Source organism: Mixophyes fleayi, chromosome 4 (assembly GCF_038048845.1).
Source record: "Mixophyes fleayi isolate aMixFle1 chromosome 4, aMixFle1.hap1, whole genome shotgun sequence".
Classification (NCBI taxonomy): domain Eukaryota; kingdom Metazoa; phylum Chordata; class Amphibia; order Anura; family Limnodynastidae; genus Mixophyes; species Mixophyes fleayi.
In genome coordinates this window covers 118,881,605-118,905,310 of record NC_134405.1, presented here as the reverse complement: position 1 = coordinate 118,905,310, position 23,706 = coordinate 118,881,605, and the positions used below count along the sequence as shown (strand labels likewise).

General features: G+C 40.6%; 1 protein-coding gene across 2 annotated transcripts in view; it reads left to right on the top strand.

The window, feature by feature from the left end:
• THSD4 (thrombospondin type 1 domain containing 4) overlaps nucleotides 1–23,706 on the top strand; it is a 637,279-nt gene that overhangs the window by 576,342 nt on the left and 37,231 nt on the right. For both annotated transcript variants that reach the window (XM_075208082.1, XM_075208083.1), the window contains one exon: nucleotides 19,898–20,073. In XM_075208082.1, coding sequence (XP_075064183.1) covers nucleotides 19,898–20,073 — 176 coding nt within the window. The remainder of the gene's footprint in view (nucleotides 1–19,897; nucleotides 20,074–23,706) is intronic.

Genomic DNA, 23,706 nt, shown 5'->3' with positions numbered 1-23,706 from the left:
GTTCATGTTGGTAAATGTGATCAGAAGATGAATGGTATTGTCCTGTACCTGTATCTTCTGATGACCGGATCTCAATGAATCTGTGTCTCCAAATTGCAAAATGTTCCTAACACTCTGCACTCAGGCTGAGCAACAGGCCCTATATATGGTCAGCGTTAATGATAAAAATAGATCTTTTATGTAGGAGGATTTTTTTAGCGGTTTTGCTGCCAAATGAGCTGTTTCCTGATTGCTAGGGATGCATATGACTCGGCTTAGATATTTTTAAAGCCTGATGTGTTAATTTACCATAAGGACTCCAGTTGTGTAGGGCTGATATTGGGAAAAGAAATGCAGATGTGAATAATTTACTGCATATTAAATTAATTTCATCTTGAACATAATTGGATTTAGTACCTTGTTTTAGTCTTGCAATTGCTAGGAAATTTAATTCAATGAACTACATGATCCGTAGACCTCCCGGTTGCACCGTCCATGTGCCTACCACTTTAATCCGAGTGGAAAATTAAAATTAAAAATCTCATTACAAAATTATAGTGTAATTTCCTTTAAAAGTCTGTGCAAATAGCCAAAATTGTGAATTTAAAACGCAAGCCTTACCAGTGCTGCTGGACTTTTCACTTAACAGTCAGTTATTCAATATTTAACTTACTGTAATCATATAATTATTTTTTATAGAAATATAACTGCTTAACTTGAAATTTATTCTCTACATTTTGTTCTGCAATTTAGGCAAACTCAAAGCTTTTGGCCTTTAAATCACTCATGTTGCTAGGAAGTCTTGTTTGAAGGTGAATAACCACTTTCTCAAGACGTTATTATGTAAATAACTACTTTATTTGCAGGATCTATTTCTCAGCAGTTCTCCATGGTAACAAATGAATGTATAAATGTACCTTTATTCGCTAACAGGTTACTACAAAGTCCAGGCTTAGACAACATGTGGCTCTCCAGCTGAAACTAGGTACAAATGTGCAGCTGCTATCAGGCTTTTAGGGATCTCTTCTATACAGTATAGATGCTAGATAAAATGAGATCATTTTATTACTGAAGCTAATAATACCATAGACCAGTGGTTCCCAAACTTTTGCAGTTCACGGCACCCTTAGAGTCTCCAAATTTTTTCAAGGCACCCCTCCAAAATAATTATTGAGCAGTCCTGTTTTAAAAGTAGTTGGGTCAAAAAATTGTAATAAGTATTTAGGTCAGGACAGAAATACTTATTTAGTTGTATGCAAAAATGCCCCCTCTGCATCCAGACACTCTACCCTCAGCCACTCTGCCCCCTCTGCATCCAGACACACTGCCCCCTCTGCATCCAGACACACTGCCCTCTCTCACACTGCCCTCTCTGCCTCGCTTTCCCCCCTCCTTTGCCCTCTCTCACAATGTCCCCCTCCTCTGCCCTCTCACATGCTGTCCCCTCCTCTGCCCTCTCACAAGCTGTCCCCTCCTCTGCCCTCTCACACGCTGTCCCCTCCTCTGCCCTCTCACACGCTGTCCCCTCCTCTGCCCTCTCACACGCTGTCCTCCCTCCTCTGCCCTCTCTCACACTGTCCCCCTCCTCTGCCCTCTCACACGCTGTCCCCTCTTCTGCCCTCTCACGCTGTGTCCCCCTCCACTGTCCCGCTCACGCTGTCTTCCTCCTCTGCCCCTCTCACGCTGTGTCCCCCTCCACTGCCCTCTCTCACGCTGTGTCCCCCTCCACTGCCCCTCTCTCACGTTGTGTCCCCCTCCACTGCCCCTCTCCCGCTGTGTCCCCCTCCACTGCCCCTCTCCCGCTGTGTCCCCCTCCACTGCCCCTCTCCCGTTGTGTCCCCCTCCACTGCCCTCTCTCATGCTGTGTCCCCCTCCACTGCCCTCTCACGATGTGTCCCCCTCCACTGCCCCTCTCACGCTGTGTCCCCCTCCACTGCCCCTCTCACGCTGTGTCCCCCTCCACTGCCCCTCTCACACTGTGTCCCCCTCCACTGCCCCTCTCACGCTGTGTCCCCCTCCTCTGCCCTGCTGTCCCCCTCCTTTGCCCCGCTGTCCCCCTCCTCTGCCCCGCTGTCCCCCTCCTCTGCCCCGCTGTCCCCCTCCTCTGCCCCGCTGTCCCCATTCTCTGCCCTGCTGTCCCCATCCTCTGCTCTCTGTCCCCATCCTCTGCTCTCTGTCCCCATCCTCTGCTCTCTGTCCCCCTCCTCTGCTCTCTGTCCCCCTCCTCTGCTCTCTGTCCCCCTCCTCTGCCCCGCTGTCACCATCCTCTCCCCCGCTGTCTCCATCCTCTACCCCGCTGTCCCCATCCTCTGCTCTCTGTCCCCCTCCTCTGCCCCGCTGTCCCCATCCTCTGCTCTCTGTCCCCCTCCTCTACCCCGCTGTCCCCATCCTCTGCTCTCTGTCCCCCTCCTCTGCCCCGCTGTCCCCATCCTCTGCTCTCTGTCTCCAGCCTCTGCTCTCTGTCCCCATCCTCTGCTCTCTGTCCCCATCCTCTGCTCTCTGTCCCCCTCCGCGGTAAAAACAGAATTGAATATGCCCCATAGAGACAGATAAATATAACAAATAATCTTTTATGCCAAAAAAACTTAAAGTTATAAGGGCAGCACCTAGGACCAATTATGCAATTTGTGTGAACACATGTGGCTAGACTTGTCACAGGTCTGTTTGTCCATAGAGAGGCTCAAACAACTGAATCATGATTTGTGTGCCTATTAGGGCTAGTATTAGACTATTAAAGCAAGGTTGAGGTAAATGTTTGTTTATAGTTTTTATATTGATCTAATAGGTGTCAGGACCACCATTGTCTCCATTCCTACCATCATCAGTAAAATGGTGGTGGTCCTATCCCTAGGGCTGTGGTTTACAAGGTGCCCAGCACCTCTGGCTTCTGTGATTGCACTATTTGAAAGGCCACTTCAACTAGAATATTATACGTATGATTATTAACTTTCCAGGCACTGCTACCTGGGATATAGCACAATCTAAGATGGTAATGGCTGGACGGCTTCTCCCATAGAATATTATCATTCAAACAAATTTTATTAGCACTGGAACAGGTTTAAATGGACATGAAGAGTACCTATCTGTTTTGCCCTATTACCAATTCAGTATTCCTATATGGAGTTCATGCAGATGAGTGTCTTTTAGACAAAAAAGGTCCTGCTCACATTAAAGAACTTGCGCTTAGATGCAGGACTGTTAATGTTTGCATTTTTTTGGGCTTGCCAAAGAGCTGTACATGTCAGTATAAGAAGAATGGCATATAAGAAGGGATAGACTTCACTGAAGGAAACCCACATGCCGCAGCCCCCACAAGTAGACTAAAGAGTCAATAGACCATATATAGACCTAGGTCAGGGCAGGTAGAAAAGATTCAGCTATGGTACAACAGGCTGGGGTCAGGGTCATAAGAAAGCAGTCATGGTAAAAAATGAGCAGGTTCAGTATCAAAAGGGCAGGCAGAATAATGCACAAGCACAATAATGCTAGCACAACATTTTGGTCAGAAACCAGTGAATAACTTTAGTGGGTTTAAATAGAGAAGCATAGGACTCTAAATGCATCTCACTGGAACTACCTCTAAAGCTGTGATTATATAGAATATGCCTATTTGGGCACAATATATAAACTATGCCTTCCCGGAAACTGTTTATGAATGTGCATGTTCACTCTTGTACAGGGCCGGACTGGGACTAAAAATCAGCCCTGGCATTTAAAGCACACAGGCCCACCTCTGTTCCAGATAATAATAATAATATTACAGTGCTTCTTGCAAAGGTCATTGTTATACAGTGTACCGTGAAATACAAATGTGTTACGAACAACTTGACTCTCTCTTTGCAGCACAGGGTTTACCAGTTTCAAATAATGGTATGTACAGGACCGGCAAGAGAAATTCGGGGCCCAGCTACAGTGAACTTTTGGGGGCCCCCCTCCATAGATGAGTAGCAAATAAACGGTGTGCCGCCCTGTGCGGTGGTACCATAAAGAATGTAGCCACATTGTGCTGGTGGTGTGGTCAACATGGGCACTGATACCTATATTGTAGTAAAACATTACATTTATCATGCCCTCCCAGCCACATTATGACACCCCCAGCCCACTGTACTTAGCTATGCTTCTGGTGCTGGTGACATTCATCAGGGTGGGAACTTCCTGTAGAGTGAGCAGGAAAGCTCTTTGTCTCAGGAGATTACCAAATCTTGTGACACTCCTCGGCTTGCTCTGCAGGATGTGTCCTGTCCAAGGACTGGGAGCAGCTATCAGCTCCCTTCCCCTAACCAGAGCTGGATTAAGGCTCGGGGGGCCAGGGTTTTTAAGACAGCAGGGCCCATATTATGAAACATGGTTATTATTTTAGACAAATACACAGGCAATACTGTGTGCACTACTGTTAGATGCACACAGCTCTTCCTTCACAAGCAGTACATTGTGAAGCAGGACAACTGTCCTTGTAGTCAGACTAAATCCTGACTAAGCGAGACAGTCACCCAAATTTAGGGCTGTCCCATCAGATTCAGGACAGTTAGCAGACTATCCTGCTCTTTCTTTCCTGTCTTGTCACTTTCACCACTTGTGGCAGCTGGTTTCTTTAGCTCAGTTTCTGCTTGTCTTGATCCTGGAATATTGGATGCCCTATTTTGAAAAAAATGGGTACATGAGATTTAGAAAACTCCAACCGGGCCGGTGTTAAATCAATAGCATTCACGTTTTATAATTAGACCTCCCTCCATTCCCAACAATAATAGTATTCACATTTAATAAGTACACCTATTTCCCTGCAACCAGCCCCAACATTTAATTAACAGTATACCCATTTAATCAAAACCTATTTTCATCCCTCCAAACAGTCCCAGCAATAAATTAAATAGCATTAACATTTAATAAATATAACCATTTTCCACAACCTTTCCGGCATGAAATAATTCATATTCACATTTAATAAATAGCCCACCTCCCCAAAATCAGCCCCATGTTCAATTATTAGCCCCAAACCACCCCAGCATTAAATTAAAGGTTCCGTTACCTCACCTTAAATAATTAGCCCCCACCTACACTGCACCATTAAATAGCCTACCTCCCACACTATATTAAGATCGTCCCGTCCCTCACATATTATACTATCATACTGCGCCCACACACATACACACACTATAAATACTGCACCCATGCACACACACACACACACACACACACTATATTAAAATAATGCGCACACACACACACACTATAAATACTGTGCCCACACACACACTACTAAAATACTGCGTCCACATACACACACACTATAAATACTGTGCCCACACACTATAAATACTGCACCCATACACAGACACACACACACACTATAAATACTGCACCCATACACACACACACTATATTAAAATACTGTGCCCACACACTATAAATACTGCGCCCATACACACACACACACTATAAACACTGTGCCCATACACACACACCATACTTGCTAACTCTCCCGGAATGTCCGGGTAGGTCTACCAGACTTCCGGGAGAGTATGGCATCCTCCCGCATCTGCCCACTAGGAAGTGGGAGCCAAAGAGCCAAAATGCCGCAGTTCTCAGGGAATTACGGCATTCCCCCCCCCCCCCCCCCCTCTGTAAAATGGCACATTTGCGCCATTTCGTTGTGGGGGTGGTGCCATAATAGCACAATTTGCATAGCCCCGCCCTCGGAACGACCACCTCCCCCAGGCAGCTCCTGGGTGACGTCTTCAGACAGTCGGCAAGTATGACACACACACACTATATTAAAATACTGTGCACACACATATGATGTTAAAATATTGCGCCCACACACACACTATATTAAAATACTGTGGCCCCACATACACACACTATATTAGCATACTGCACACACACATACACACACTTACCTTGTTACATCTGAGTGCACACAGTCTGCTTCACTTCAGGATCTAGCTGTCCGCATGCCCGCCCGAGCAGCAGCACATCCCTGTGTGCTGCCCGGCGGATGGAGATTCAGTGATGTGCGTTCGATGCAAGTAATCACATGGGACATGCATCATGTGACAGGTGCCGTCCCATGTGAAAACATGCATCGGCCGCACCTAACTGAATCTCCGTCCGTCGAGCAGCACGCAGGTATGTGCTGCTGCTAGGGCGGGCATGCAGACAGCTGTATTGGCCCATATAGCCATTGGCCCCTCTGGCATTTGCCAAAAATATCAGATGCCCAGCCTAAGGCGTTGTCCACTTATATGACTCATGTAGGTGGACACAATGGCTGAGGCTGCGAGAACATAGACACATTTGTTACACTAAAGATATAGGTGGGACATGATATATATAATATTTTCAGTTCCTATATTTCTAACCAGGTTGCATAAATTTAACCTTTCTATATTTATTCATGTTGTATAAAAGTGGATGTCTTTCCACTTTCCACTGGATGTCTTAAGCCCTTAATATTATATTTTAGTCTATGGTCATCTTTATTGGGATGTGACATTTTTGCACTGTAGTTAAATTTACTTTCTCCATGACTTTTGCACAAGGAAAACAAAACTACCTTTTAAGTATATTTTCCATTTGTATTTAAATTGCTATTTATATAATATCATTGTAGTGACTGCCAAAGTCTGTACTATACTTGTTGCCTGTGTTCCAGTCTTTATTTGCCTAATTATACATCAGTTACAGTAACATCTGAAAGAGGTGTGAAGGTATAATAATATGCAGTGTAGGATTTCCGCTAGGTCTGCCAGATGCTGAAGGTGCTCTCTGCTTAGCGGCATGCCTTCTGCTCAACTCCTGGGACAAGTGTTACTTTCCAGTGCAGTGCATTCAGCAGTGTGTAATTTGTAGCTAATTGTATAATACCAAGCTTCATTAAATCTATAAATGTAGTATAATTACCACATACCAGTGTACATATGACCGACACATTTAAAGATAAAAAAAAAATAGAATATTAATTCAATGTTATTTTTGCTAAATATGTATGTAAACCACAAGGGGACCATCTAAATTCCTTTGACAACCTGTAATGCAGAATTTGAAAAATACAATATTAAAAGTTTTGGCTACTTTTGGCAAGGCTCTCCTTACACAAACATGCACTGACAAATAGCATATGGCGCTCACCCTTTTACCTGCATCTGAGAGCTGACATGCATTATTTCAGGGTTGTTTTCCCTGCAGCAAGCTGTTAATAGCTCTTGAATAGAGATCTGTTCAACACTTTTAGCTGACTGTGTCCTCCAGCACCAAGAGCCACAGCGCTAGCAGGTAATTTGATATAAATGAGGGGCATGTTTGATTAAGGGTAAAACCTAATTGCAGTATTCATTTATTAGCACTTAGAATACTAGAGAAAACTAGTCACAAAACGGTGTTCCTCATAATCACTCTTTTAGTTGATGTTACAATCCAGATCTAATTAGGAACAAACAAGAATCTAAACAATTGTAACAAATACATGTAACGTGTTTATATGTTGTTCCATCAGATAATATCTGCTTAAAGTGTAGCTGTGACTTTACCGGTGTACTTTAAAGAAAGACGGTTATATATCTTGATACAGTAGAGACTTAGCACATCCTCTGAGATTGTTGTGATGTCATTTTCCTGTATGCAAAGGCAAAACTACTCTAGGAGCAGGGTGTTGAGGGCAGAGCTGGATTAAGGCTTTGGGGGGCCCGGGGCACTTAAGACAGGGGGGCCCCTAAGATCTAAAATTAAGGCAGTGGTTCCCAAACTTTTGCAGTTTGCGGCACCCTTAGAGTCTCCATAATTTTTTCAAGGCACCCCTCCAAAATAATTACCGAGCAGTCCCGTTTTATAAGTAGTTGGGTCAAAATAACGTAATAAGTATTTAGGTCAGAACAGAAATACTTAGTAAGTTGTTTTAAAAAATAATACACATAAATCCAAGTGAAAATAATATTTTTATATATTTTTTTCTATTATATTTCTGTCAAAGAATAATTTACAGCTAACTCACTCTGTGCCCTCCTTCATCTCCACACACTCTGTGCCCTCCTTCATCTCCACACACTCTGTGCCCTCCTTCATCTCCACACACTCTGTGCCCTCCTTCATCTCCACACACTCTGTGCCCCTGCATCCACACACTATGGTCCCCTCTGCATCCACTACACACACATATATATATATATATATATATATATATATATATATATATATATATATATATATTATATAATATATATATATATATATATATATATATATATATATATCATGCAGGACCCTCTATTTTATTAATCACTTTTAAAGTAATTATCAAAGCCTGCCACTTACATTAAAGCTTTAATTAGATTACATAAATATGTATAAATAAATAAATCTAAATATATATGTACCTGTGCATATATATATATATATATAGTTGCCCCCATCATAAAGTATTGCCCTTACTAGAAGTAGAAAATTAATTTTGCCTCCTTAATAAGTATTAATCGCCCAATAATTAATAAGTGTTGTCTCCTCTCTGTTCTGAAAAGTCAGATACTGTAGCTCAAACAACATGCTGTTTAAGCTGTTTCATTTATCAAAACTGTGCCTAAAAAATTTGTCCTTTTTTCTGGCAGTTTCTCTTACACTGCATTTGGTTTAGGTGTTTGCAAACAGCCACACCACGCATGCGGCTTGAATTTTTACCCTCAAACCGCTTGTTAATATACTGTATGTTGTATACTGCAACAAAAATGCTCTTTAGTAAGTTTCCATCCTAGGGGTATATTTACTGAACTGCGGGTTTGAAAAGTGAAGATGTTACCTATAGCAACCAATCAGATTCTAGTTATCATTTATTTAGTACATTTTACAAAATGACAGCTAGTTTCTGATTGGTTGCTATAGGCAACATCTCCACTTTTTCAAACCCGTAGTTTAGGAAATGTACCTCCTAGAGTCTTCCATTCTAGTGATTAAACCCCCACATGTTTTATGCAAAAAAGTAACAAAAATAGAACACTGTAGAAATCGATCCATACAGCATGTCTGCTACTATTCAGTCCAGGTCCATACTGATGTCAGCTACTATTCAGTTCAGGTCCATACTGATGTCTGCTACTATTCAGTCCAGGTCCATACTGCTGTCTGCTACTATTCAGTCCAGGTCCATACTGATGTCAGCTACTATTCAGTCCAGGGGCATACTGCATGTCAGCTACTATTCAGTCCAGGTCCATACTGATGTCAGCTACTATTCAGTCCAGGGGCATACTGCATGTCAGGTACTATTCACCTTAGATTCATACTGCAGGTCTGCTACTATTTAGCTTAGATCTATACAGTGGCTCTGCATACAATTCAGCTTAGATCCATACTGCATATCTGCATGCTATTAATTTTATAGTGCATGTGTGACTAGGCATAAGTCAGATTTTAAACTCCAGCACTAGACAACTTTCCAATATTATGTTAATTTACTTTCAGTATATAGCAGCCAGCCAAAAAATTACTCACTCTATATGTTGGCATCTGTGCATACTGCGGTCTCATACAAACAGTACATAGCTATACAGGAGGAATGTGAATAGTTTATAACATTATTTTGTATGGAGGTATAAGTTGCTTCAGGTAAGCATAGGACACTACTTACCTGAAGCCTGACAAACTGGATTGGATTATTTTGTAGTAACAATGTAATTAAAAGTCAAGATTCCGATGTTAATGCCACACACTCTTTAAATAATACCCAGTCAGCAGCAGAGGATCTCTAATAGTAAAATGCACAGAGTGGGCGCATGCGTCAGAGTGGACCCCGCCGGCCGCTGTATCTGCCATCTGACAGCCTGCTGTCAGTTGCTGTTTGACAGCAAACGCTGCAACTGACAGCTGTCAGATGCGGCTGTCAGATGCGGCGGTCGGTGGGGTCCACACTGACGCATGCGCCCACTCTGTGTCAGCAGCACCGCGGCTGCTGTTAGCAGAGGGGGTTATGTGGGCGGCGAGGGTGAGCTGTCAGCAGAGAGGGTATTGCGTGTGGCGGGGAGCCCTCGGAGAGAGGGGGGCCCGGGGCACGTGCCCCCTGTGCCCACCCCTTGATCCGGCCATGGTTGAGGGCCCTTACAAAATGTTGCCATGGAGCACACAAACATCTACTGAGATATACACCTGTCTGTATCTCTGAGTGAGGATGTTTTTAATGCTAAGTCTGCAAGTGTAAGTCATACTTGCCTACATTTTAAATCTGTGCTGCAGGAGATCGGAGTACAGATCATGTGACCAGGCCCGGCGCTCCCACTAGGCAACGTTAGGCAGTTGCCTAGGGCGCTGGGCGCCACAGAAGTAAAATGCATTTACTATTCACTACTCACTTAGTTTAATACTGTGCGGCGACCGCTGAGCATACCTTCCACGGCCGCCGCACAGCTTCAGATAGATCCATGGGGAGGGGGGAGGGGCTATGTATCATTGCCCTCCCCTCCAACAGCTGATGGGGCGCACCGTCCCTCCATCTCTTCCCCTCCACTCACTGACTGTCGGGCGTGACATCATCATCACGGCCCAACAGTGTCAGTGAGGGACCCGGCAGAGAGAAGCAACTTTATGGAGCCAAGTTTAAGGGAAGGAAAGACTGGAGGGGGGCGAGCGGATTTTAGAAATTGTGCCTAAAGCGCCGAGGACCCTAGCCCTGCCCTGCATGTGACAGAGGGTAGGAGGGGGCGTGATGACGTTGTCACTATAGCCCCGTCCCTACCACAAAATACAGAAATTCAAGGTATTGAATAGCGTGACGGGGCTTAATGACACAATTAAGCCCCCCCCCCCCCCCCGCTGTTCAATGCCGTGAATTTCGGCATTTTACAGGATCCAGGAGGTTTGCCTACTCTTCCGGGAGTCCGGGAGGACTTCCCGAAATCTGGGAGGCTTCCAGAAATTCCGGGAGAGTAGGCAAGTATGATTTTAAGTTGCTCACAACATTACTCACTTAAGTGAAACTGCAGATAACACTGTTCTAAAACCTGAGATCAGTGTTTTCGTCTTTCACATAACATAGATTACTACCTTCTATACTAACTGCATAAAAACATTGAATTACTTTTTGCTACTGTTTAATTAAGCAAACATTTTTTGAATGAGCAGCTGTTGTATGTGCTATTACCACTTATCTCATGTTAGCTAGCAAGCCCGGTTTTCCTAAACAGTGGCTATAAATAGTTATTTACTCAAAATACTTTATAAAGTCAAATAAAAAAAACAAATCTAAAGCTACCTTTTTAATTAGCAATAAAAAAGGACAATAACAATTGATAAACACACCTAAATAATCCTTGGGGCAATCAATTGTCTTCTGAGGTCACATAATTGATTAGACTATACTTGGGGATAATGAAAGTGCTTCAATTGATTTAAAAATAAATACACCTCTCTGTGAAAAGATGTTTAATGCATTTCCAAACAAGAGATTAATTATGAAGTTCAAAGAACATTGAAAGCAAGTCCGAGAAAAAGTTCTGGAAAAGCACCAAACAGGGAAAGGATACAAAAAGATTATAAAAAAAAAAGTCTAATCGCAGAGTCAGGTCCATTTTAAATAAATGGAGAGAATATGGGACTTTATGTGAATTTATCTACAATAGTCTGACCTCCAAACCTGAGCATCCATGTAAGAAGGTCACCAAAAGACCTGTGAGAATTCTGACAGTGTTACAGTCTTCCATGGCAGAGATGGGAAAAGCTGTCTGTGCAATAAGAATATCCCAGGCTCTTCACAAATTTGACCTTTGTCAGAGGATGGCACAAAGGAAATCATTATCGAAGAAAATTCACAATACATCCATAATAGGGTTTGCCAGAAGCAAGGGAAATTGTAATAAAAGGAGAGTAACAGGGATGAAGTAAGATCTTGGAGGAAAACTTGATGCAGTCTGCTAGAGAACTGAGACTTGTATATTGCAATGTCCAGATGAGCCAAGTTGATAGAGACCTGCACAGATATTATTATTATTATCATTATTATCATTTATTTGTTAGGCACCACAAGATTTCCACAGCGCCGCACATAGTACAAACAGTAGACTATACAGGGTATAACAGTACAGAACAATAAACAAAAAGTACCAATACTTCAGAAACTCCAGGCAGGCTGCTGCAATAAACACGGAGAAGAAGAACGGGTAAGGAGACAGGAGAGAAGAGGGCCCTGCTTATGCGAGCTTACATCCTAAGGGAGGGTAAACAGACCAGGCACAAGAGGAGCCAGTTGAGGCAATGGGCGACAGGAGAGATTGAGCAGAGGCGATGGGAGTTAAGTGGATGGTTGGTAGGCTTTGAGAAAGAGGTGAGTTTTGAGTGCATGTTTGAAGGAGCACAGAGTAGGAGAGAGGCGGATGGAGCGAGGGAGGTCATTCCAGTGAAGGGGGGCTGCACGGGAAAAGTCCTGGATTCTGGAATGAGAAGAGGTGATCAGAGTGGGGGAGAGGCGGCAGTCATTGGCCGAGCACAGGGAGCAGGGAGATATTAGTATTATTAGCTTTTATTAATAAGGTGCCACAAAGGTTCTGCAGCACTGTACATAGTGATAAGAGAAAACAGAGCACGGCTTACAGGGTGGTACAAAAACAAAACAAAGAGCAATTGAATTGACAACCAGGCTGAGGACAGGCAGACTGGGCAGAGTGTCTAAAGAACACTTGGGAGCCAGAAAAGGGAAGGAAGAGAGGAGGAGAGTGAACTAAAATAGTATGGGCCTGGGCCCAGGAGTGTGGACGCAACTAGGAGAACCAGAGCCAGTGATGGAGGGGAAGGGAGAGGATGAGACAGAGGCAGGAACGCATAGTCGAGGTTGAGAATTGAAGCTGGGGCCGGAAGCAACAGGTGACAGGAATAGAGGTCCCTGCTTGTGGGACCTTACAACCTAGAGGAAGAGGGAGACCAACAGGGGGAGTTGGGGTGAGGGGACTAGAAGTCTAAATGGAGAGCAGAAAGGGGGACTAGAGTAGTGATGGGAATGGACATCTGAAGGAAGAGCAGAATAAGGGATGGTGAAATGAGGAGGGGAAATGTAAAGTGATAAGTGAGGAAGGATAAAGAAAGAGGGAAGAGGAGGGGACGGGAGGGGAGAGATTAGACAGAGGATGGGTAGGTGATCCTGAACAGGTGGATTTTGAGGGATTGCAGCTATAGGTGCCTCTACCAAGTATTGACACAAAGAGCATACATACTTAAGGAATCAATTCAAGTCTGTTTTTTAATTTTAATAGATGGACTTTTTATTTTACAATACAGAGTTCTTTGTGTTCATCAAGGTTAAGAATTCCTGAATTAATCCATTTTGATTACATAATCTAAGCAAATAAAATGTGTAAAATGCCAGAGGGGTGAATACTTTTTTATAGTCACTGTAAATGATTAAATTAAGGATTTACACCTTCGTTTTTAACTTTTATTTTTGGAGAGGGTGTCTTAAATTGCTTAACATTCTGAAGTGCATCTCCTTTCAGTTTGGGGTTGTCTTGTAGGTTTTCATTACAGGTTAATAGGTATGGCTGCACAATAGTTTTATATTGTGTTTATAAATCATAATATATTTTACTATCTATATCTATCATTAAGTTATTTTACTCTGTGGCTATATCTTTCTCTTTATTTCAGTGGTAGGTTGATATGTAGAATAGAATAGTCTCGCCTAAAATTTTGCAATAATCTTGTACTTCATGTGAGTGGCAAATTGTATTACATCTTTTTATTTGAAATGGAAAGGGCTTTTGAAATTTTTCTTTTCATTCCTATCCCCAAAGTTACGGTGCGGTGCAGGGTCCGTATTTATTTTAATTTCATACTAGAGTGCCAGATGAAAAGTATTCCTTTCTTTCCTTTCCATGGAATACCACTGGCAATGAGTAAGAGCTGAGACAACCTAAAAAAAAGCAAAAAGAAATACAATACTTTTAGGCTGACCAACTCAACATAATTGTATCATTTGTAAAATAGGAGCAGTGTTTCCCACACACCAGTTTCTTCCAATTTAATAGCAATAAGGGGTCTTTAATCAACCTACGAAGCGGTTTAACTTCCCTGAAAATTGTAGTTTTCCGGGGGATTGGCACTCCTAGCAAGCATTGCAGCTATTTAATTATAGAGGATCGTAGCAGTTCTTCAATATATGCTGTGGTCCCAGCCTCTTCAATCGCAAATCCAATCCCTATATGTGTCTATGGCGATTGGGATTTTACTCTATTGACCCTGGGAGCTTAACCCTGGTAACTAACCCCATCTGAAGGTGGCATTTTTCATTCTAACCTACTCTAATCTCCGAATTCCTCCCCTGCAGGCTTTGCGCGGCCCCCATCACAAATTCAGTCAGACCATTACGAACCTGTTAGTAAAATGATCGTGATTGAGATCACTTAACTATAGCTTATTCGCAGGGATAGGCTTCTATGGGAGCCTCTGTCATAGCTAATCAATCATTTTAATAAATTGCCACATTAATTCATTACTTACTGTTACAATCGGAAATTAAAATTGCCGGGAGAAATTTGCGATGGATCATAAATAGACCCCTATGATCCAAACATCATTCTAATTTTCCATCAAGAGTATCCATTGAAACTTTAGTTTTGTTGAGTAAAATATTCATTTGTTCAGCTGATACAATAAATGCTCCTGTTAGTGGATGAAAATTATGTCACACAAAAATTACATTATTATGGCTGTGAATGTTGTCTGTTATACATGAGAAAAGCTGTTTAACAAATACATTTCAACAATCAGCTTTAAACAGGATATGGAGTGTTTATTGGATGTATGAATAAATATTATGTCTGTTGCAGATTGTAGAAAATATGATAAAAGGAAATCATAGACCTATATAACAAATGTGTGCATTCTTGTAATACACACACTGATTAGCAGTTCATATATTATATTTAACCATCAGTGATATTCTATATAAATGTTTTCTATAGATTGTGTGACTGTGGTGGGGCAAGCAGTATTTAGATAGTAGGATATTTGCAGCTTGCAATGCATTTGATGACAAATAGGAAACTGCCTGTTTAGCACTATATTCTTTTTTCCTAAATGGGTTAACCCTTTTTGGAATCATATTTTACCTTGCAGACAATTCTGGTTTTAATGTAAAAGCTAGGCACCACAAAATGACAGGTGCGCGTTACGGTGGCTGCACATCTTAATGACTGGATCTGGCATATTGTTTGGTTCCTGGCCAATGAGTTGTGTAAACGTTGTATTAAATACAAAAGCGTACTGCGTTTTCAATAAAGAGAGTCTTGTGATCTTACCATGTGATGTTCAGGAATCTCATACACAATGGGTAGATACATGTGAGATCTATATTAAGCATCGTATGGTAGACAGCACTAATAGCTAATTGTACCTGCTATACTAGTTACTATTATATCTTGATTACATTGCTATCTACTTATTCTGGAAACACGTTAGACCTTTTTGGAACTTTGTAAGAAAAGGAAAAGTTAAATATTATGGAACATATGGAAAATACAATTTAAAGAAAAGCTATACACTTATTTTTGGCCCTACAAGTTCCTCAGACAATGTAACACACATTTAGGGACATATTTATAAAAATGTTCTCGATCGTGGTAATAAGATTTTTTTTTTATCACCGAGATATATCTCTTAATGTTGGCATTTATCAAAAAATATTGCAAAGACAGCTGGGTGATACCGAACGTCTCTCATCTACTGTCGATACTGGCCTGGAGTGCAAAGGGATGACTTACAGTATCACCAAGCCAGTGTCTGTAGTTGTGTGCATATGTGATTTTGATTTATGCCTATCAAAGTGCTGTATTCAATTATTTTTCTTAATGCATATGTTTTGTTATCGGCATCCTCAGTTAGTGATAACAATTGAAGTCATACAGATATAAAGTGGCACGAAAACAGCAACAGGATTGTCTCAGAAAGCCTTCTATTCTAGTCAGTACGCAGATTCACTTTTTGGGTGTTGCACTTATGATGAGAATACTATACTATTTCTATTGGTCTCCTTTACGTCCAGTACTTCTGCTTGTAACCATGAGCCACAGTAATACATGAATGCACCTAGACCTGGGGATAGTACATAGTGATATACCTGACCTACTCATAAATCTGGTATGCATAGAACTAAGCACTATATTGGGACACACACACCTAACTATTGCACAATTGGGCCTTTTCCTTCTCTCCTGCAATACAGATATCTTGCTCTGTCACCTTTCCTTTTCAGTATATTAATTGGTAAATTCTTAAAACCCAATGATCTGTTTAATATTAAAGTGTATAATGCTATTTAATAAATAATAAATGAAGGACTACTCAATAACTTACACCTACACCCAGATCGCAGAAAAAACAAAGTTGATATATATTTTTTTTATCTCTTGAAAAACTTAAAAAATGTTTAACTGCTTAGTGAATTTATCGATGAGCTTTTCTTAACATTTATTTTTTATTTAGTTCTGTAACATGGAGAAGAGCTTATATTAGGATATGTCCCCACTTGACATATGTCTCTGCTGGTTAAATTAACATTTTATAGAAATGTATGTTTTATGCCTTCTATAATTTTAGACACCCATCTTTCAACAGCTTGTTTATTAATTTCACCTTAGACCTCAGCAGTGTTACTCAGCATTTATGAAGCCCAATATATTAAATGCTAATCTCGAAAAAAATTGAGTATGTAAAATGTAAACATTCAAATATACATTATAAATCTTAAATATAAAAATAGAATGCACATATTGATCTATCACATACTTGCCAACTTTCCCGGAATGTCTGTTAGACTCCCAAAATTCGGGTCAGTCTCACGGACTCCCGGGAGAGCTGGCGATTCTCCTGCATCTGGCCCATCTGCCCACTTCAATAAAATTAGACCTGGAATGTACGGGCGGAGGGGGCGGGGCTTCGTGATTCACATAATTTTGGCCCCGCCACCCAGTGATGTAATGCTTGTTTGGGGTCTTTTTACACTGTAAAAAGACCCCAAACAGGCATTACGTCACTGGGGGCGGGGCCAAAATTATGCAAATCGTGAAGCTCCGCCTCTTCCACCCATACACCCCTCCTGCCCTCCAGGATCTCCCGGACCCGGCTCAGGGGTGCACGCATAAGTTTTAAGGAGGGGTTCCACCCCACCCCAAAAAAATAAAAATAACCGAGAGAGCTGCTGCGCATGCACCCGCGCATCTGACAGCGCCGCGGCAGCACTGTACTATTCAGCAGCCGCGGCGCTGTTGAAGAAGCATCCGCGGCGGACACTTCTTTGACAGCGCCGCGGCTGCTGTATAGTACAGTGCAGCTATGTAGGGACACTTCTTTAGCGGAGGGGGGGGGGGTTTGGAAATCCAGAAACCCCCCCCTGCGTGCGCCCCTGCGAACAACATAGGGTTGGCAAGTATGATCTATCATTGCACCTGAGATTATTACTTAGAAACTGTAGGCAAAATAGTGTCATAACCTAAACCAATAATATTATAATTAGGGTTTTGCAAAACTTGGTTAATCCCATTGAATTTTACTGTCAACCCTAGTATATGACGATGCTTTTTTTGACTTGACCTAAAATTATATTTTAGAAAGACACCAAAGAATTCTATCATATAGATAATGCTGACATTTTACAAACCCTGAGTTATCCATGAAACATTGTTGTAATCCATGACCAAAGGTTGCTTGTAAGTAAATTTACAAATTTAGCTTAAGGTATTCACTGCCTTGACACCAAAATAGACACATCTTATGTACATGATGTTTTGAAAAAGTGTGTTCTAAACAGTTACTTGATTTGTCAAGAAGATAAAGTAGGGTTTGGAGCCCCATAGATTATCACGTTCGTTGATTCTCTTGTTATATAAAATGTGGACAAAAGTTATGTGTCATATATACAGAAGTGTGTATATTATGTAAAAAAAATAAGGAATTTCATATATACCATCATTTGATATTTGAATTTAAAATAAATTAACAATACATGTATTGGGTTTTTAATAATGTGCATATAAATATATATATATATATATATATATACACGCCCTTCTCATAAACAATGCTGCACCCCCCTACAACTCTCTTTTTGTCTCTGTTTACCATCCTACCTTATCACCACATCCCAATGCCCTTCGACGCTTTTCTTAGATATAAAAATAATAATAATAATAATAGGAAGGGCGTAACTGCAGTAGATGCAGCTGCCACAGGGCCCACAGCAGAGGGGGCCCCTCTTCCATGTAAAAACCCCATGTATATACGAGTGCAATTTTCACTATTGGATGGTATACAGGTGTACACACAAAAATTTTGCTATGAGGCTCACAGATGTCTAGCCTCTGAATGTGCACCTTAGTAAGCAAAGAGGTATTTCACTGTTTAAAAAAAAGAATGCGTTACATGTTAGCATTACATTATGAGTGCCTTAAATTGAAGTGCAAGTCACTGATATTTGTAGTGAACATGGGAAGTTATTCTTCTTCATTATAATAGATAAAGGCAGCATAGTTGCACAGTGGTAAGCATTGCTCCTTTACAGTTCGTTTCCAACTAGGGCCCTATCTGTGTTAAATTTGTGTGTTTTCCCCATATTTGCCCGGCTTTCCTCTGGGTGCTCTGATTTGCTTCTGATTAAATTAACGTGTATGTGTCTGTCTGTGTGGCAGGGAATATAGATTGTGGCAGGCACTGATGTGAATGATTAAATATTCCCTATAAAGCGCTGTGGAATATGTAGGCATTATTAAGTGTTGATAAATAAATAAAAAGGTTCAGTTATACAAAGTACCTCCAGGGTATCATTATTATTGATTGTCTTTGGTATTGTATCACTCTGAAAATGCAGTGGAGCAGGCTAGATTCTATCTTTTACTGTTACATTTTATGCCTATCCTGACTGTCAGTTCAACTGAAAATGATTGGTAAGGGAGCTATGTGCGCTCATGTGAACATATCTGAGAGAGAACATAGGCACACGGTGAGTATGACACAGGGTTCTGGACACTCTGCTATTTTGTTGGTGGGGGCATTCTACACTAGAATGTATGCCAGGGTGAACTTCAAATCACTGGTGTCATTTTCTGGCAATACTAATTTTTGCATACAAACTCTATTTTTTAAGAGGTTAAATTGATTTTGTCATGCCTTGTATGTAAATCCAATTGTCTTCATTTCCTAGCAAGTAAATTTAATCAGGCTCCAAGAAAATAAATAACATGAATTAAACAATAGCTCTGTGATACATTATTGTACAAAAACAAGCGTGGCAGGTATTCTTTAAAAGGACTTTAAATTCAAGTGGTAATGCAAATGTTTTTATTGGATTTAAAATGGCAAAGTGCTGCAACTAGCCATGAAGCTGTAATTTTACTGCATTTATAATAAAGTTTTATTATGGTATTATCCTCAGTTTGAGAGGTCAGGCCAGAATGTCCACTAGCTGCAGAGCAGTCAGTTATATAAGAACATGTATTTGTGTTCTGTAATAATGATCTGTGCTGGTGTTATATATTGTTCTGTGATGTGATGTGCCATTGAATACCTGCAGCTCTTCTAGCCGACAGAGGGCCAATTGTAAATTTTTCGCTGAAAGCTTAAGTTGCAGATTTACATTTTCTACCTAGACATTTGAAATGGACCATGGTTCCAAGAAAGTCTATACATAAATTCACAAGTACAACCATGTTTTGTGTTTTGCTAATGGGTACTTTTTCTGTTTTATGTAGTTTTAGCTACTTTATATGTACCGTCAGTAGCGTTTGTAGCAATTATAGTTTCTTTATTGTGATACCTTGAAAACATTTTTCAGGATAGAAGCAGCAGGAGGTTTCTTTTAATAATGTTCTTCATGCTCTAAAGCAATAAGGATGGTTCCTAATGCAAGATAGTACAATGCATCTTTGAAATATTTCAAATATATTCTGTATTCCTCTGCTAGCTCTCCGAAGCCGATCAGGCAGATCAATCATCAATGGAAATTGGGCAATTGACAGACCTGGGAAATATGAAGGAGGAGGAACAATGTTCACATATAAGCGACCAAATGAAATTTCAAGCACTGCAGGGGAATCATTTTTAGCGGAAGGACCAACAAATGAAGTACTGGATGTTTATGTAAGTTCAAGAAAGATTTTATTTAATTTAACAGCAGGATATTAAGTTTGAATTTCTAAGTCAAGGAAGTTTAACAGCCCCAGGTTTCCAATAACATACATAGCCACACACAGTACGAAACATGGTACTAAATCTAAGTGTAACAGAGTAAATAATATTTTAAATTTAGATCCCAACAGATGCTTTTTGAGGGTCAGTGACTGTGATCTGCATAAAATTAACTGTGCACTTTGCACCACTGAACTTGCAAATGAGCATTGCCAGGTTCAAGGAGTAGTTTATACTCTGCACCCTGACTGACATCCAGCTCTGTTTTAACAGGACAGTTTTTTTTTTTTGTTTTTTTTTTTTCTTTGTATTAAACTGACTGTTTGCAACACAGGTTCAAATTTGCTGTGACTTGACCCATAGTTGCTAGCCTGTTTTGCATTTCAAATTATTATTAACCTTTATAAGGCGCCACAAAATTTCCGCAGCACTGTCCACAATAGAAACAATAGACCATACAGGGAAAAACAGTGCAGTACAATAAACAAATAATACCAAGAAGCTCCAAGCATATTATAGTGAAGTTGGAAAGGTATAGAGAATGGAGAGGGCCTTGCTTCTAAGAACTTACATCCTAAGTGGAGGACAAACAAACAACAGGCACAAATGGAGTCAAAAGAGAAAATCGAGCACAGGAGGAGCGAGTAAAGGGGCCGGGAAGAGAGGTGATGAGAATGAGCATGGAGAGAGGGTTAGGAGGATGGCTGGTAGGCTTTGAGGAACAGATGATTTTTCAGTGCCCGTTTGAAGGAGCATATATTAGGGAACAGTCGGATGGGGGTGGGAGGTTATTCAGTGCAGTGGTCAGCATGGGAGAAGTCTTGGATTCTGAAATGGGATGAGGTGACAGAGTGGAGGAGAGGCGACGGTCATTGGCTGAGCGTGAGGGAGTGTGAATGGAGAGGAGGTTGGAGATCTAAGGGGCAGTTTATTTGGAGAGGTCCTTGTAGGTGATGGTGAGGAGTTTTAAATGGATTCTGTAGGGGAAGAGGAGCCAGTGTAACACAAGGCAGAGAGGGGAGGCAGAGGAGGAGCGTCGTGAAAGGAAGATAAGTCTTGCAGTCGCGCTAACTATAGAATGAAGGGGAGCGGGGGAGGCCAGTGAGGAGAAGGTTACAGTAATCAAGATGGGAAATGATGAGTGCATGGATAATTGTTTTGGTTGCATCCTGAAATAGGAAGGGCCACTGATATCATGAGCTTCTGTCCACTGTTGCCCTTTCACATGATAATGTTCTCTGAGTTCCATGCTGACACCATTGTTCATAAACATTAACAACTTGGTCACTGAAGCTCCTGCCAAGCCTGCCTCAACAATCACCCCTCTTTCAAAGTCACTGACATCTCCTCCTGTAGCCATGCTTGTTATAATTATAGATAACCTGGGAAGTCCAGCATTTTTATACATGACCATGACTATGCTGGGATTTTATTTACTTAATCAACAAATGTTCCAAATGTATAGAAGCCATAGCTTTCAATATGCTTGGTATACCTCATTTACCCAGGTGTTTACATTTTAGGTCTACTACCTGTTTGTTTAAAAATGTTGTCTGACATGTTTGAAAAGGTTTTATATTGTTAATTGATCAGGGCAAATGCCTTTATTAATAATCATAAAAGCATATCTTATCCAAATGATGTTGTTTAACCTCATTGGCAAAAAAGTGAAATATTAAAATATAGAAAGAAGAATTATCTAGTGAATAGAGAAAATAGTGGTGTATTAAAAACATGGATAGTGGAGCCAAATGGGAAGACGAAGATCATAAGTTGAATCCCTGAAAAACCAAATATCATTGACACCCTTTAATTCCACAATTGTATAATATATTCGGACAGGTGAGAGCAGATAAAGGTATCCTCAGATCCAATGGGAGAACATATAGAAAGAAAAATATATTAATGTAGTATATATTAACTGATTTGAGAAGATAGTAACAGAGTATGTCTGGGGCATTCAAAAGGATTCACCTAAATAAGTGTACTATGTCTATCATATATAATTGAACCCCATGTATCTATACTCTTATTGGTCATCCTGATTCATTGCTTACTAAAGGATTGTGTATCATCAATTCCCCTATTAATTGTATGCAATGCAACTAAAAACTGGTGGGAGAAAGTAATATTCTGTGTTTCTAATACATAAAGACAGCGTTATAAGATAACCCCCTCTTGATAAAGCTTTTTTGAAGTGAAACGTACGTCGAGGCTCATGGGTAATTGATGTTGACACTGACGTCATACCCGGAAGTGGAGCCAGTAAGCGGCGATGCCACGAGCGCTCTTGCAATAATGATTATGGGGTTTTAATCCCAGCGCTTTCTATTCACTTAGGCAGGGAAGTCAATTATATCGCTATAGCTAACGGGTGCATTTAACTACCTGGGAGATCTAAGATTATTTAGGGGGAGCTATGCATATCTGGTGAGGACAGGCTCTTATAACGCTGTCTTTATGTATTAGAAACACAGAATATTACTTTCTCCCACCAGTTTTTAGTTGCATTGCATACAATTATTAGGGGAATTGATGATACACAATCCTTTAGTAAGCAATGAATCAGGATGACCAATAAGAGTATAGATACGTGGGGTTCAATTATATATGATAGACATAGTACACTTATTTAGGTGAATCCTTTTGAATGCCCCAGACATACTCTGTTACTATCTTCTCAAATCAGTTAATATATACTACATTGATATATTTTTCCTTTTATATGTCCTCCCATTGGATCTGAGGATACCTTTATCTGCTCTCACCTGTCTGAATATATTATACAATTGTGGAATTAAAGGGTGTCAATGATATTTGGTTTTTCAGTGATTCAACTTATAATCTCCGTCTTCCCATTTGGCTCCACTATCCATGTTTTTAATACACCACTATTTTCTCTATTCACTAGATAATTCTTCTTTCTATATTTTAATATTTCACTTTTTTGCCAATGAGGTTAAACAACATCATTTGGATAAGATATGTTTTTATGATTATTAATAAAGGCATTTGCCCTGATCAATTAACAATATAAGATTTATTTCTTAGTGTGGATAGGAGTGCCCTGTGAATCCATCTTTCTCTCTTTGATTTCTCTCATAATATATTATGGAATGGAGCACCCCCTCATTTACAAAATAAAGTTTTGCATAAATTTATGAGGTTTACCCTGACTCTGTGCGGATAATTTATGTCCTTTTCCATGTTTGAAAAGGTGCAATATTTATTACTGATGCCCTTTGGCAGGACTCTATTTCAAAAAGATTTATGCAAGCTAAGAATTTAGTTATAGATATCTGGTGACGTATTAAAGTGCTAGATTTGGTACATAATGCTTAACTGAGAATAGATCTTTCCTTACACATTTTCTCTAAATTATACTGAATGTCTTCCAAGTAAATGAAACAATTAATCTACAAATTCTTCAGCTCTGTTCACCCCTTTTGCTTTCCCAGTCAGATCTTATTTCTGGAACGAAAACAATTCTATCTTTTCATTTTCTGAATAGATCCATCAAGGCTACTTGACACCACTGTGTAAAATAACGAAGGACCTCATGCTGAATGGTCACAACTCTTCCAG